The sequence below is a fragment of the Rhinolophus hipposideros genome (assembly GCF_964194185.1).
Source record: "Rhinolophus hipposideros genome assembly, chromosome: 20".
NCBI lineage: Eukaryota > Metazoa > Chordata > Mammalia > Chiroptera > Rhinolophidae > Rhinolophus > Rhinolophus hipposideros.
Genome location: NC_138066.1, coordinates 28,119,903 through 28,133,520, shown reverse-complemented (window position 1 = coordinate 28,133,520; position 13,618 = coordinate 28,119,903). Strand labels below are relative to the sequence as shown.

Below are 13,618 nucleotides of genomic sequence, written 5' to 3'. Positions count from 1 at the left end.
AGCAGTTTCCAGGCTCTCGGCCTCATGTGGAGAGATGCTGGCTCAGATAGTGGATGGCTGTCAGCTGTGGCTGGTTGGCCATCAGCTGTAGCCATTAAGCCATTGGTCACTGATATAACTGCCGTGGCTACGGAGGGAAGCCGAGGAGAGTGAAGGAGGAGACTGAAGGAGAGTAAGGAGAGTCGAGGAGAGTTGGTCGGTTGGCAGCAAAGTGGACAGCAGGTCGCACGTCGTGTAAACCCAGCCTCCAGTGAGACCATAGTGGTATGACTTCCCTACCTATGGCTCCGTGGGTGTTCCTTTTTGGCCTCACCATGTCCTGCGTTCTTATGTGGGGAGCAGGAGCAGAGACCCCGCAGGCCCCCCCGCCGGACACCCCGCACGACAGGTGATTTGGGGGATACTGGGGCCAGAATGGGTAGAGAGGTGGGAGGACTCATTTCCATTGATCCAGTTTCTCAGCCTTCTCCTTCGCTGTGCCTATGGAGACAGCTGAGTGACAGCCCTGGCTTCATCTTGGTATTTCATTCATTACAATGAATATGCTGTATTTTCCTTGTCTTCCATGCTTAGGCACAACAAAGCAGCCCAGCTTTTTCCTTACTATGTCCAGGACAGTTTGTGTCCACAGGGGAGTAATTCCTATTCCACAACTGAAGTAAAAAGTCCTCCTTTTTCCAACTAAGTCATCACCAAAGGATGGAGATTTCCTAATGTGGTGAGTTCTTTACTGGCTGCTGTGAGGAGTGGAAACATATATAAGACACTCACTCATTTGTGGAGGTACTTAAGATCCAGCTAGGAAAGAACTCAAAAGAAATTAGTAGGATTTACAAACTAACAGAAGAACTGACTTTGGAATCTAAAAAAACCGACCAAGGAATTCTCCCAAAACATCTTTAGCAGTACAAAGATCTAGTCCGAACTTGAAAATTAATTGCTTTTTATTTTATAAAAAAAAGATATTTCCTAGATCAAGTTCTTAGATGGGATTGCCATCCCCACTCATCCAGAGCAAAACCTGGGGTTAGGTGAGGGGAGAGTGGAGGTAGGTTATTCCTGTTACACAAAGACAAAATCAGGAGGCAATATGGTAGATTGCTGCAGAGCAGTGGTCTCCAAAGTGAGGAATACAAGAAGATACATAGAATGTACAAAAAATTTATAACTATATGCAAATGTTTATATATAATGCATCACTATCTACAAATCTACACTTATTTAAGTATATGTGTTATTTAAATACACATAAATGTAGGCTTATTTAAGTATACGTGTACTTGTTTAAATATATATACATACACACACAGGTGAGTACTGAAATTTTCTTCACTGAAAGGAATGCATGCTCACAGGTGTTTGGAGGCCACTGGTTTAAAGAATGGGATTTCGAGTCTTAGCTGCCAACAATGTGTAAAATTGGGAAAATGATAGTACCTCCTGGGTTGTAGTGAAGATTCAGACAATGTTATTCAAACTGCGTAGTAGTTTTTACTGCTACTTGGCAAGCTTCGTGAGGACAGAACTCGCATCTGTCGTGTGCACAATATATCCCCTCCCCCCTTTAGCCCTAGGCCAGGCACGAGGCCCGCACAAAATAGGTGCTTTACAAATATCTGTTGAATAGATAATGGTCAATAGGTATATACAGTTGCTTCAATCACAGTGAAATACACAGACGTGATAACGTCATCATGATTGATTCACACCCTATAGAAAAATAGGTAAATCATGCATGAACTTAGGTAATTTATTTTTAGTAACAAGTGATTTCCAGCACGCCTCACGGTTGATGGTGATTCACCAATATGCCATCCGTGGGTATGGTGACCCATATACATCCAACTATTAGTACCCAATTAGTTACACCTTGTGATCAAATCTGATTGGATTTTTTTCGGGAGACATGTTTATACAAATCATTATATAAACACTACTTCTTTATAAAAACCAAAAGGGGCAAGTGAAAGAAAATGAGTGTAAAGCATAAGAGCAGAAGAGATTTCGGTTTAATACAGGGAGACTTCCTTGATGGTGAGAGTTGTCAAATACAGTCTTGTTGCCATTCAAGAAACCAGATGTTTCCTTGTCTGGATCTTCTGGTTTTCCTCCTATGTACAATGACTGTTACATGTAAATTCTTTGCCAAAATTCTATCATACTAATAGCTTTTCTCCGTCCCTTCATGTCAAGCAACTTTGCACTGATAAATTTCCATGATAAGAACATCTTTAATCAATTCTGACAAACAGTTCAGATTCAAAGTTCCACTGCCACGTTTCTTTCACTAGGCCACTCTTGGACAATTTTAAGCCCTCCCTTGGAGCTGCATGCTTTCTTTTCCCTCGGTCCCCTTCAGCTTTTCAAACCAAGTCCTCATCTTTCTGGTATCTTCTGAGCTTTTCAGGCCTGAAAATGTGGATAGATTGCAGTTGACATGCAATTGCAGTTGACACCACGCTGTAAACATGCCAATCGGAGAACTAGCAGATTTCCACATATGGCTGGTGCTTAATTAGACAACAGTTGAGTACAGAGAAGCCTTGAACAAAAAATAAATATGTGCAGACAACTTCCCAGACTCTTGAAAGAATGTGAAATAGCTAAGATCTTTCTTAATCCTGATGTCACAAAGACCTTATCTGGAACTCAACAGCCCAAGAAGGTCGAAGTCCAAATGACCTGTTACAATAGAGGAAAATAATAAATGCTCTTTCACTTTCTAAATTTCAACCACTGCTGTTCTCAGGAAAGACAAAGTAATGAGAAAAAGGCCATCCTTGATACTCTTGAGAAATACTAGACTATATCTGCTCTCTAGTTCTCAGGGACTTTTGCCCTAATCAAAAGGATTGCGTTATTTGGTGCTCCTCAAGAGTAAAGGCAGTGAGAGACACATTGCAAACTTGTGTCCTTTGTGAATCTGACATGCTGAATTACTCTGTAACTGCATAGATTCTGGGCAGCTATGAAATCATACAGCAAATTCTGGGCCAAGTCATAATCTCTGGGTTCTGCTAATCAGAGTCTGTCACCCTAAAGGTTTATGTAAGACAACCTGAAATTCCCTAGTCTCTAAAGTAAGAATACTGGTTCCTGCCCCTACAAATTTTCAGGCAGATTGAATGACGTGCCTGGCACTCACTAAGTGGCTTTTAGTGTATCTATGACATATCTGAAAGAACTTGGATTTATTTATTTATTTATTTATTTATTTATTTATTTATTTATTTATTTATTTCAGTTACAGTTGACATTCAGTATTGTTTTATATTAGCTTCAGGTGTACTGCATAGTGGTTAGACATTTATATAATTTATGCAGTGATCCCCCCAGTTAGTCTAGTACCCACGTGTCACTATACTTAGCTGTTGCAACATTATTGACTATATTCCCTATGCTGTACTTTACATTCCTGTGACTCTTTTGTAACTGCCAATTTGCACTGCTTAATCTTTCCACCTTTTTCACCCAGATCCTCACCCCTCTCCCCTTTGGCAACCATCAGTTTGTTCTGTGTATCTATGAGTTTGTTTCTGTTTTGTTTGTTCATTTATTTTGTACTTTAGATTCCACACTTAAGTGAAATCATAAGGTATTTGTCTTTCTCTGCCTGACTTATTTCACTTAGCATAACGCCCTCTGGATCCACCTAGATCGTAATTGGTAATATTTCATTCTTTGTCGCAATTGGTACGATTTCATTCTTTTTTATGGCCTAGTGCATATTCCATTGTATATATGTACCACTTATTTATCCAGTTGCCTATTGTTGGGCACTCGGGTTGCTTACACACCTTGGTTATTGTGAATAATGCTGCAACGAACGTGAGGATGTACGTATATTTTTGAATTAGTGTTTTGGATGTCTTTGTATAAATATCCCAAAGTGGAATTGTTGGATTATAAAATAGTTCCATTTTCAGATTTTTGAGGAACCTCCACACTGTTTTCCATAGTGGCTGCACCAATCTGCACTCCCACCAACAGTGCGCAGGGGTTCCCTTTTCTCCACATCCGCGCCAGCACTTGTTGTTTGTTGATTTATTGATGGTAGCCATTCTGACAGGTATGAAGTGATATCTCATTGTGATTTAATTTGCATTTCTCTGATGATTAGTGAGGTTTCGCATCTTTTCATATGTCCGTTGGCCATGGGTACACATATTCAATTTTCTATATGATAAATTGAAATTTAATTTCTCATTTTTTCTTTACAGTTTAATAAGTCATTAGACTTTCAAAATCGGTGAACTCTACAATTTCTGCTTTTAAGCTTTGTTTATGTTGTTCCTTCAGTCTAAAATAACATCTGTCCTACCTGCCAAGCCCCCAACATACTTTTGTCCTTCTAGAAAATAGCCACTTAGCGTTCAAGACAAATTAGCTTATCTTTGATGCCTGAGTCTAAGATGCAGTTGGTTATTCACTATTATCCAAAAGTTTCTGGAGTCCCTTCTGTATGCTGGGCACTCATGTATCTATGGACCCTCGTACTCTCTGTAGACTTCCAGCAGAGCGTCTGCAATGCTTTCTTGTCTTTCATCATCTACGTCATATCTGACTCTTCCCTTCCTGTTAGGCAGCAAAGATGGAGGGCAAGGTCAAGACACACTCATTTCTTTGTATTCCTACACAGGGCCTCATGGGAAGAAGGGTTCAGTAAATCACCAAGTGAACATATAAAGTGCTCTGAGCTCGGGGAAGAAAGGATTAATAGAAACACATACACAATGGAGATAATAATTCAAAGTCGTGGAAATAGACGAATGAGCAGGGAAACAAATTTAATAGTTAATAACAACAAAGCAAGGGAGCAAGCAGTACTGGGAGAACTGAAACACCAAGCTATGGGACCACAATGGTGTGTGATAAGTCTTCAGTAGCTCTGGATTGGACCAGGTCAGATTTGAGGACGGGAGATTAAACTTCTTGATAAGAAGTATGAAAAGGGATAATATAAGCATCATAACAGCTAACCCTATGTACCAAGCACTGTCTCAAGTGCTTTCAGTGAATTAACTCATTTGAATACCCCAAACAGCCTGCAGGTGCTACCACAGCCCTGAGCTACAAAGAGGTGGCTCTGGTCACATAGTTAGTATTCCAGTCTGGTCACACAACTGGAAAGTGGAAGAGGCAGGGTTTGAACCCAGGCTCCAAGCATTGTCCATTAGCCATGATGCTCTACAATTACTGTGTTTTCCCCATACTGAGTCACAGTGGGGGAACATAAGGTGAGAAGCTGGTATGTATAGAAATAATAATAATCTAAAGTCTGGAAAGGTTCAACGATTGACTTGAAAAGAAAGGATTTGCTAGGTATAGGATAGATTCGAGCTAGTCTCATTCCTCATTACACACACACACACACACACACACACACACACACACACACACACACACACACACAGAGTATTGCCTCCTCTTGAAACTCCAACTCAAATGGCAATCTCTCCTAGAAGTTACAAGGACAGTGTCCCTGGGAATGTACCAGTAACCACATCAGTATACAATAGCATCTGGAGAACTTGACCAAATACCACTTTGGGTTTCTTACCTTAAACAGTTGCTTTATCCACAGAGGGTGATGAGACAGCCAAAAGTAAGACAGAGCTCCTGCTTACATAGCCAAGCAGGACCTGTGTGTGGAGAGGATTATAGCCACCTGGAGAATGGTTTGTTCAGAATGTCCTGTGCTCTCTCTTCCCAGTAACCCTCAGGCCGCCTCAGACCATTGTGCTTTTCTTCCCTAGTGGAGCAGGATTCCCAAAATGAAGGCCGGGCCCCCTGGCCCAGTGGGCCCCCGGTGCGCTTTGCTGCATTACCACCAAGCGGATGGAGGGCTGGGCATCAAGGGTGGCCTCAGGAGCGCACTCCTTGCTGGGGTCCTTGCCTCGGCAGTCATATAGCACGCAGGAGATGAGGAAAAGCAGGAGCAAGATGACGTAGCTTGCAACTAGGATGATCAGGTTCAAGGTGACAGGATCAATCTCCAAGTAAAACTCCATGGCATCTCTCACACTTGGGAAGTGGATCCAGAGGAAGGCAACGGGGCCAGTATGGGAATTGAAGGTCGCAGACCCTAGCTGGTCGGAAGAGTTACGTTAGCTCTGGAGTAAAAACACAGTAATCCCCACAGCTCTGGGAGACCTCACAGATTAAAGCTGCTCGGTTTAATGACTTAAGCTCTTGTTGTTAATCCTACTGCCACACAAACACAGAAGCTGTCGCTCATCAATTCAGCTATGCAGAGAAAGAAAAAGAGATGGTTCAAGTGTTACCAAAACAGTGTCCATATGATTCTTCCTCCTAACCGGCAGTTTGGTGAACACAGGTAACTGCTGTTAAGAAGCACACCATTAAAACATTGGGTTGTCCTGGAAAAACGGTGACGTAGGTTCACCTTTTATGTAAGGGAGGTTTAAATGCTAAGTATCTATACTTGGAGTGAGTCAGGCAATCAGGTCAGTGGACCTAGAGAATGGATGAGTTTCTTTAATAAAAGGAACACACCTAAGTGCCGTTCTTCCTAAGTGTTTTCACGCTGTCTTCATTTGTTGACTTTTTAAATGCATTAATTCAAAAGTACGATGTGCGCACCTCCTATGTTACAGGCACTGTGCTAAGCAATAAATAAGAGAAGCATTTATTCTAGCAGGGGAGACAGATATTAAACAAATAATTGCACAGTCATCACTAAAGAACAGTGGGCATAGGTTTATAAAGGACAAGGGGAGGGTGATAGGAGAATGTGTCCCAAGGTGGGTCAGAGAAAGCTTCCATGAGGAACAGGCATTTAATCTCTGGCCTGAAGGATAAGCAGAAGTTAGCTGGTTTACAACAGGTAGAGAAGATGCTTCTAGACAGAGAGGACAGCATTTGTGAGAGATCGGAACAGAAAGAAGCCTGGGAAATTAGAGGAATTGAAACAAGGACAGTGTGACTGGACTACAGAGGAAAACTGGGGAGCCTAAGGGGAGAGAGGTACGCAGGGGTCAGATGGCAAGGGACTTGTGGACTTGACTCCGGATCCTAGAGCAATGGGTGCCATTGAATCATTTTATGCAGGGCAGTGACAAGATTAGATTTGCATTTTAAAGAGATTGCCTTGGCGGCAGGGTGGAGGCAGGAAAACAAACTGATGGAAAGGAAGATTGAGTAAGAATACAGATATTCCCTGATTTATAAATCATCATCCTGCCTCAGGTATAGCCCTGGGCCAATAGCTCTGTCTAGGACCCACTTCGTGGCAGTTGCACAGGTCCTGTGCTCTGAAGGGCCACACACTGGGTTTAATGCTCTGTTGCCACCATCTTGAAATTTTTTAGAAGCTTTTATTTGGCACTGGCCTCCCACATTATGTATCTGGCATTGGTCTCATACATGCATTTTTGGCCAGACAGAGTCCTTTCTCCAAGAGCTAATGGGACTCTTTTGATACTCCTAGATAACAGCCAAAGCTCTCAGAGGTCTGCCAGTTTCTTATCCTCATTAAGCTTTCAGGGCCTAGCAACTTCTGGTCTGGCTCTTTTATGCCCAGTTTCCATGGGAGCCTGAAGGTTCCAGGATGCTGTAGAAAGAAGTGATTATTGATCTGAAGGCCTTTTACAAAGAAGATATTACATGATTCTGTGGTCCCGGGATAGCCTGTGGATTTTTACTCAAGAAGATGAATGGTTCCCAAATACCGCAGGTTCAGGGCCAAGCTCGTTGGAATCAATTTGGCTTCTGAGGAATACAGATTCCAGGATCAACCTCAGAGCTATTGAATTAGAATCTTTAGGGCTGGAATCTGAGAAGCTGCATTAGTAAAAATTTTCATGGATATGTCACCAGGATGGAGAATCATGGCCATAGAAGTGGGTAAGACGGATGAGTAGAAAACGGGCCACCACAGAATTCAAGACTGTCCCCATTCTGAGTCTAATAGGCTCAATAGCTCATTTCGTCCAGAGGAATCCTTTTCCTGGTGGCAATTCACTTCTACCAAGCTCATAGGAGCCTGATGTTGAGAACAGAATACCAATTTATTAAGTTACAGTGAAAATTACAACTGTCACGGGTCAGGAGGGCTTGTGCTGGAGTGACCATAGCTTTTTCTCCCTGCAGGCAGAACTACAAAGTCCATTTGTAATCAGAATGCTTCTTGGTGAGCACAGAATCTCAGCAAGTGGACTTGTCTATGTGCATATGTGCGTGCATATGTGCGTGGTCTTCCCAGGTCACAGTGAGGCCTTAAAAAGCAGCAACAGCATGTACCAGTTATTTTCTTTTGCCCACGCCGAACTCCAGATCTTAACTTCTATAGTAAACTGATATCTGAACAGGACAGGTTCTTCCATGTAACACTACTTAGAACAGTTTTTTTATGACTTTAAATAGGTGATACAAGGATTTGCTAGAATTGACTCTGAAATGAAGACTACGTACATTTTAGTCCACATGAAATGAAACTGAACCATCCATATGCAGCAACTCTGTTCTATCAAGTGGAGTTTTCACATTAGCTCCAGGTTCCTCTGTGCAGCAGTGGTAACCTTAATCGTGGTGGTTGATCCAGTCCGGCCTCCTCTCTTCTTGCGTTGTCTCAGTTCTGCTGATTGTCTCCGTGGTGACCTAGAATGTTTTGTTCAAGGCTGTTGTCTTTGGTTCAGTATCTTATTACTATCTGCAGAGAGTTTTTTGTCTTTGTAGCTACCAGTGCTTAAAGGTCATTTCAAGTCCAGCCTTGTGGAGGCTTTACTTCCCTCCAGTGTGTTCCGTGAAATGCTGGCTATTTGTTTTGCTTAATTAACTCCACGGATGGCCGCTTTATTCATATTGCAGCCAACCTTTCTGGAGCATCTTTCCTTCCGTCCCTATTTTTAAGGAACTTTTCCTCTTCTGCCATCTAGTGGCCAAAGCAGAGGCTGCTAAATAAAGAAAAACTTGGCAAACGGCGAACGGGGACAGTAATTTCTGGTCGGCCAGAGAAGGTGATGTAGGTAATAATAACAAGCCACATTTCAGAGCAGTCCCTTGAGATAGGTAGGACATGGGCATTCCTTCATTCATTTACAAGTATGTATTGGACTCTTACTATACGCTGGGGGGTGCTAGGCGCTTTGGAGCTTGATAAAGTTATAAATACTGAAATTGTGCTGCATGCCCAATGTTAGCACTAAAAAGAGGAATTATCAACCCCATTTCAGGAATGAGGAAGTTGAAGCTGAGAGAGGTGATGAAATTCTCATTAGCTCATCCTTTCCCTCTCCCTCTCACCTTTCCATTTTTCTATTACCTGAAATATAAATCAGATATTTACATACAATGCCCTCAGGAGGCTATGTGCTATGTGTTATTGAAACCCAGTTAGACAGCTATTCCGTGGGTTCTCACACATCAGTACACTATAGTCCACTTTGTCTGCAGACCTAAAATATCACTTAATAATGCCGGATAAATACAAGTATGTGCTCTCTGTAAAGGCATTTCTTGGCAACATGTCATTGCATTCCTAGGCAACTAGAGTTTATCCTTTAAAACATCAAAATATTTTTGTATTTTAACAATTCTAGATATGCCTTTATTTCTGATTTTACACAGTGCCTTGCTTCCTCAATAAAATGCAATATCACAAACGTCTTAGTGTAGTTTAAGTTTTAATAACTTCGGAGGTAAAAAAAAACATCTCACACTTACAAAAAAATTTGTAAGTTTAATTATGTTACAGTTGAGGACATTGAAGCTCAAGGAAGTAACTTACTCAGGGCCTACAGATGGTAAATGATAGAAATAAGACTTTCAGCCAAGTTGTTTTGAATGCTAGTCTAATTTTTTTTCCACTGGAGCTATTAACTATATAGAGAGGAAAATGAAAGAGGGCTCAATAATGTAGACGCTACAAAAGTGAGAATAGCAATAATAATAAGAACCAAATGCTAGCTATCCCTATTTTCACAAGTCTATTTGACCTAAAAATTTGCACTAAGAGAACTAACACCACTCCCAAACCATTGCCCTTTTCAAATTCCCAATCAGAGTCTAGTGAGTGGCTCATCTTCTGGGAAAAAAACATATGGCCACATTTTATCACAGAACAACTTCAAAAATATATTTTCCACCTGTGCTGGGTTGAATAGAGCCTCCTTCCAAATTCATATCTACTTGGAAACTCAGAATGTGTCCTTATTTAGAAATAGTGTTTTTGCAAATATAATTAGTTAAGATGAGGTTACACTGGATAAGAGTGGGTCCTAAATCCAATGACTGGTGCTCCCATAAGAAGGTCATGTGAAGACAGAGAGGAGAATGCCATGGGAAGACAGCATCAAAGATTGCAGGGAGGCATCTGCAAGCCAAAGAATGCCCAGGATTTCTGGCAACCACCAGAAGTTAGGCAAGAGGCACGAGACAGTCTTTCTCAGAGCTTCTAGAAGAAACCAACCCTGCTGACACCTTGATTTCTGACATCTAGTCTCCACAACTGTGAGAGAATACATTTGTTTTTTTTTAAGTGACCCAGTTTGTGGTATTTTGTCACAGCAGTTCTAGGAAACTAATATGCCATCTATCGAATGCTTACATAAAACCATGGCTTGGAGCAAACTGTGAACTATACTAAGCTCATTTAGACCTTCTTCTGCTTTCATTTGGCACTTGTCCCTTCTACCCCTGGGTTTGGTTCCTACATCTTCTTCTCAGGTATGGTTCTATGAAGAAAATGCCTGAGCTGAAAGAAAATGCCGATATGTGAAATTTGCTTCCATAAAAATTTGCTTCCAAAAAAATAAACACAAGACCTTCAGTTTAAAATAGCAACTGGCTGGCAGTCCCTGGTATAGGCTTTTATATTCTCCCAGTTTAATTCTTTGGAAGACACAGAAAAATATAAAAACCTATAAAAGAAATGAAAAACAGTGTAGTAGGGGAAAATATTTGTAAGATATTAAGGCATTGCTGCTCCCTTCTCCCCTTCCCAAGAATTATTTGAACCGTTTCTCTTCTCCTTCATCATCCAGGATTTCTAAAGGTAGTGACTCTCAGAAGAGATAAGCCTGGAAGAGTCAAATTCATCATTCTTGAGCTCCTTTGGACTTCCATAAATATATACCAAAGTCCATAGACTTAGAGAGAGACATTGTAGGAAGAACAAAGGCCTTTTTTAAAATTATAAAATATTGGCTTGGCGTATCAAGAGACCAGGAGCATAGAATGTATACCATAGGCCAAAATATAGGAAAGAGAAAGTGAAGAATGTAAGCAAGTTTCCTACTCTTAAGGCAAGAAGAGTTGAAAGGGGAATTCCAAGGGGAGGTAACAAGAGCTTAGATATTAATGTGCCCTTATGAAGGCCCTCCCCTCCCCACCCCCACCACCTATAGGTGGAGAGACTGTAGAATCACCCAGATGATTCAAAGCGGAAAGGCTTGGGCTCTGATTCCATAGCATATCCCTGAGAGATGGTCAGGTTCTTGGAGAAGCCTCATGCCCTAAATGACACTGAGCAGCAATGTGCTGGAATAATAGAGAACAATGTCTGAGAAAGGTGGCTGACTGGACAAACAAGGACTACCTCTAAGACTCCAAAGTGGAACTAAGATGGAAGAGTTGAGAGATGTCTGATTGGTTCTACCAACATCACAGAGTGAACAGATCTGACAACTGCGGAACTGGAGGCGTGGACACGAGTCATGATATAGCTGGTACAGAGTTTGATGCCCAAGAACAAGCCACACCACAGTAGGGGACATTGAAGGCAAATGATAAGAGGTAGACTACATGTCCCCAAAGCTGGGACAATACCTAAGACCCCAGGATCATAGATGATTCCCAGAAAGAAAAAGACAAAGAAGGAGAAAAGGAGAGTCCAACATTTGAATAAGTATTTACTTCCCAAAGGATGAAGTTTTAAACAAGAATGAGTTGAATTACTTTTTATTGACAAATGGAATTTTCACCATTGGCAGACATGAGGACTTCTGAATTAACTTATTTTAATGATAGAGAAATGAAGGAAAGTAGGTTTTGTATACTTGAGTCATGCCTGTAAATTATGGATGCATTAAAATAAGACTGAAAAATAACCTAATACCAAAATTTGAGACAACTCTTGACTCACTACAAAGTAGATGGAGTTGGATTGAGAAGTATCTAAACAATCTTCACTACAGGCATAATCAAGCCTTGCATTATGACATAGAGAATGTTTATGGATAGTTGGACATTTCTGCAACCAACCTCATCATCTGCCTCTGTACCAGAGACCCAGGTTACATATAACCTTATTGCCATCCTGCTATCCTCAGCATCTTCAGTCCAAGAGAAGTGAGTGGAGAAGGAGGGAGGCGTGGGGAGGTGGTGGTACCTTACATCATGGGAGTTATTTCCTACAAGTAAAAGACAAAGGCGTACAATGTAATGATTTGATAAATGTTATATGTCAGTTATATCTCAATAAAGTCGGGGGGAAAAGAAAAGCAAAAATTAAAAAAAATAAAGGGAGCAAACGATGAGAGGAACACTGAGAGAAGGCACAATGGGCAGGAGAAAATCCCATCTCAGTTGCAAAGCTGTACCAATGCAAGGTCATATCACACAGAGATTGCTAGGCTATTCAAGAGAGTTTGGATTTCATTCTAATTGCCATAGGAAGCTATCAGAGGGCTTTAAAAGAATGACAGTGCTCACACTTAATCTGGGAGAAACTGCATGGAGGATCTGCAGAGAATGCGTCACAGAGACAAGAGTAGGAGCAGAGAGATCGGTAAGAAGGCTGATGAAATGTTATAGAAGAGACATATAGTGGTTCCATGAACTGGAACACTGATGGAGATACTAAGAAATGGCTTGGATTCTAGAACTATATGTTTCACTTGTTGAGGATTGGATGTAAATGATGAGACATAGGGATGATTTTGACCCAGGCAACTTGTTATATGCAGGTACCGTATCTGGGGGTACCATTTAATGATACATGGATGACTGGTTTGGGGACAGATCAAGAGTTCTCCTTAGGATTTATTACATTTGAGATGCTGAGGAAGCAGCTGGATATCTGAGTCTGAATCTTAGTGAGAAGAGCAGTGTTGGAGGTACAGATTTTGGAATTATCAATATATAGGTAATATTTATACTCAGGGAACTGGGTGAGATGACATCAGAAGAAAGTGTAGGTAGGAAAAAGAAGAGGACTAAGGACAGGGTCCAGAGCATTCCAACATTTAGAGGTTGAGCAGAGAAGAAGGAGCCAAGAAATGAAACAGAGAAGGAGCGGCCAGTGACGTAACAGAAAAACCAGGAATGTGGTATCAGGGAAATCTAGGGAAAAGTGGGTTTAAAGAAGGCAGTGGTCAACAGGATTAAAAGCTGGTAGGTGATTGGGTAACATGAGAATAGAGATTTGACCAATAGTTTAGAGACCTTGATAAAAATGGAAGGAGTTTTTCATGGAGGGCTGGGGGTGAGGAATGAAACTCAAAATGTAAGTTGAGGAAAGAATAGAAGGGGAGAGAGGAAGTAGACAATGAGTAGATAATTTTGAGGAGTTTCGCTGTGAAAGACTGCAGAGAAATGGGATGTGTGGGAGGGAAAGAAGTTTTTTAGTGAATGATGTTAAAGCATGTGTGTGAACCAA

The 13,618-nt window shown here is 41.3% G+C and overlaps 1 protein-coding gene across 1 annotated transcript; it reads right to left on the bottom strand.

The window, feature by feature from the left end:
- Nucleotides 1-5,729: 5,729 nt before the first annotated feature.
- Nucleotides 5,730-6,011, bottom strand: SMIM36 (small integral membrane protein 36; the record flags this gene model as incomplete). The annotated part of the gene is made up of 1 exon (XM_081028302.1): nucleotides 5,730-6,011. One exon carries the CDS (start codon nucleotides 6,009-6,011, stop codon nucleotides 5,730-5,732), a length of 282 nt encoding a protein of 93 aa, XP_080884428.1.
- Nucleotides 6,012-13,618: the final 7,607 nt, after the last annotated feature.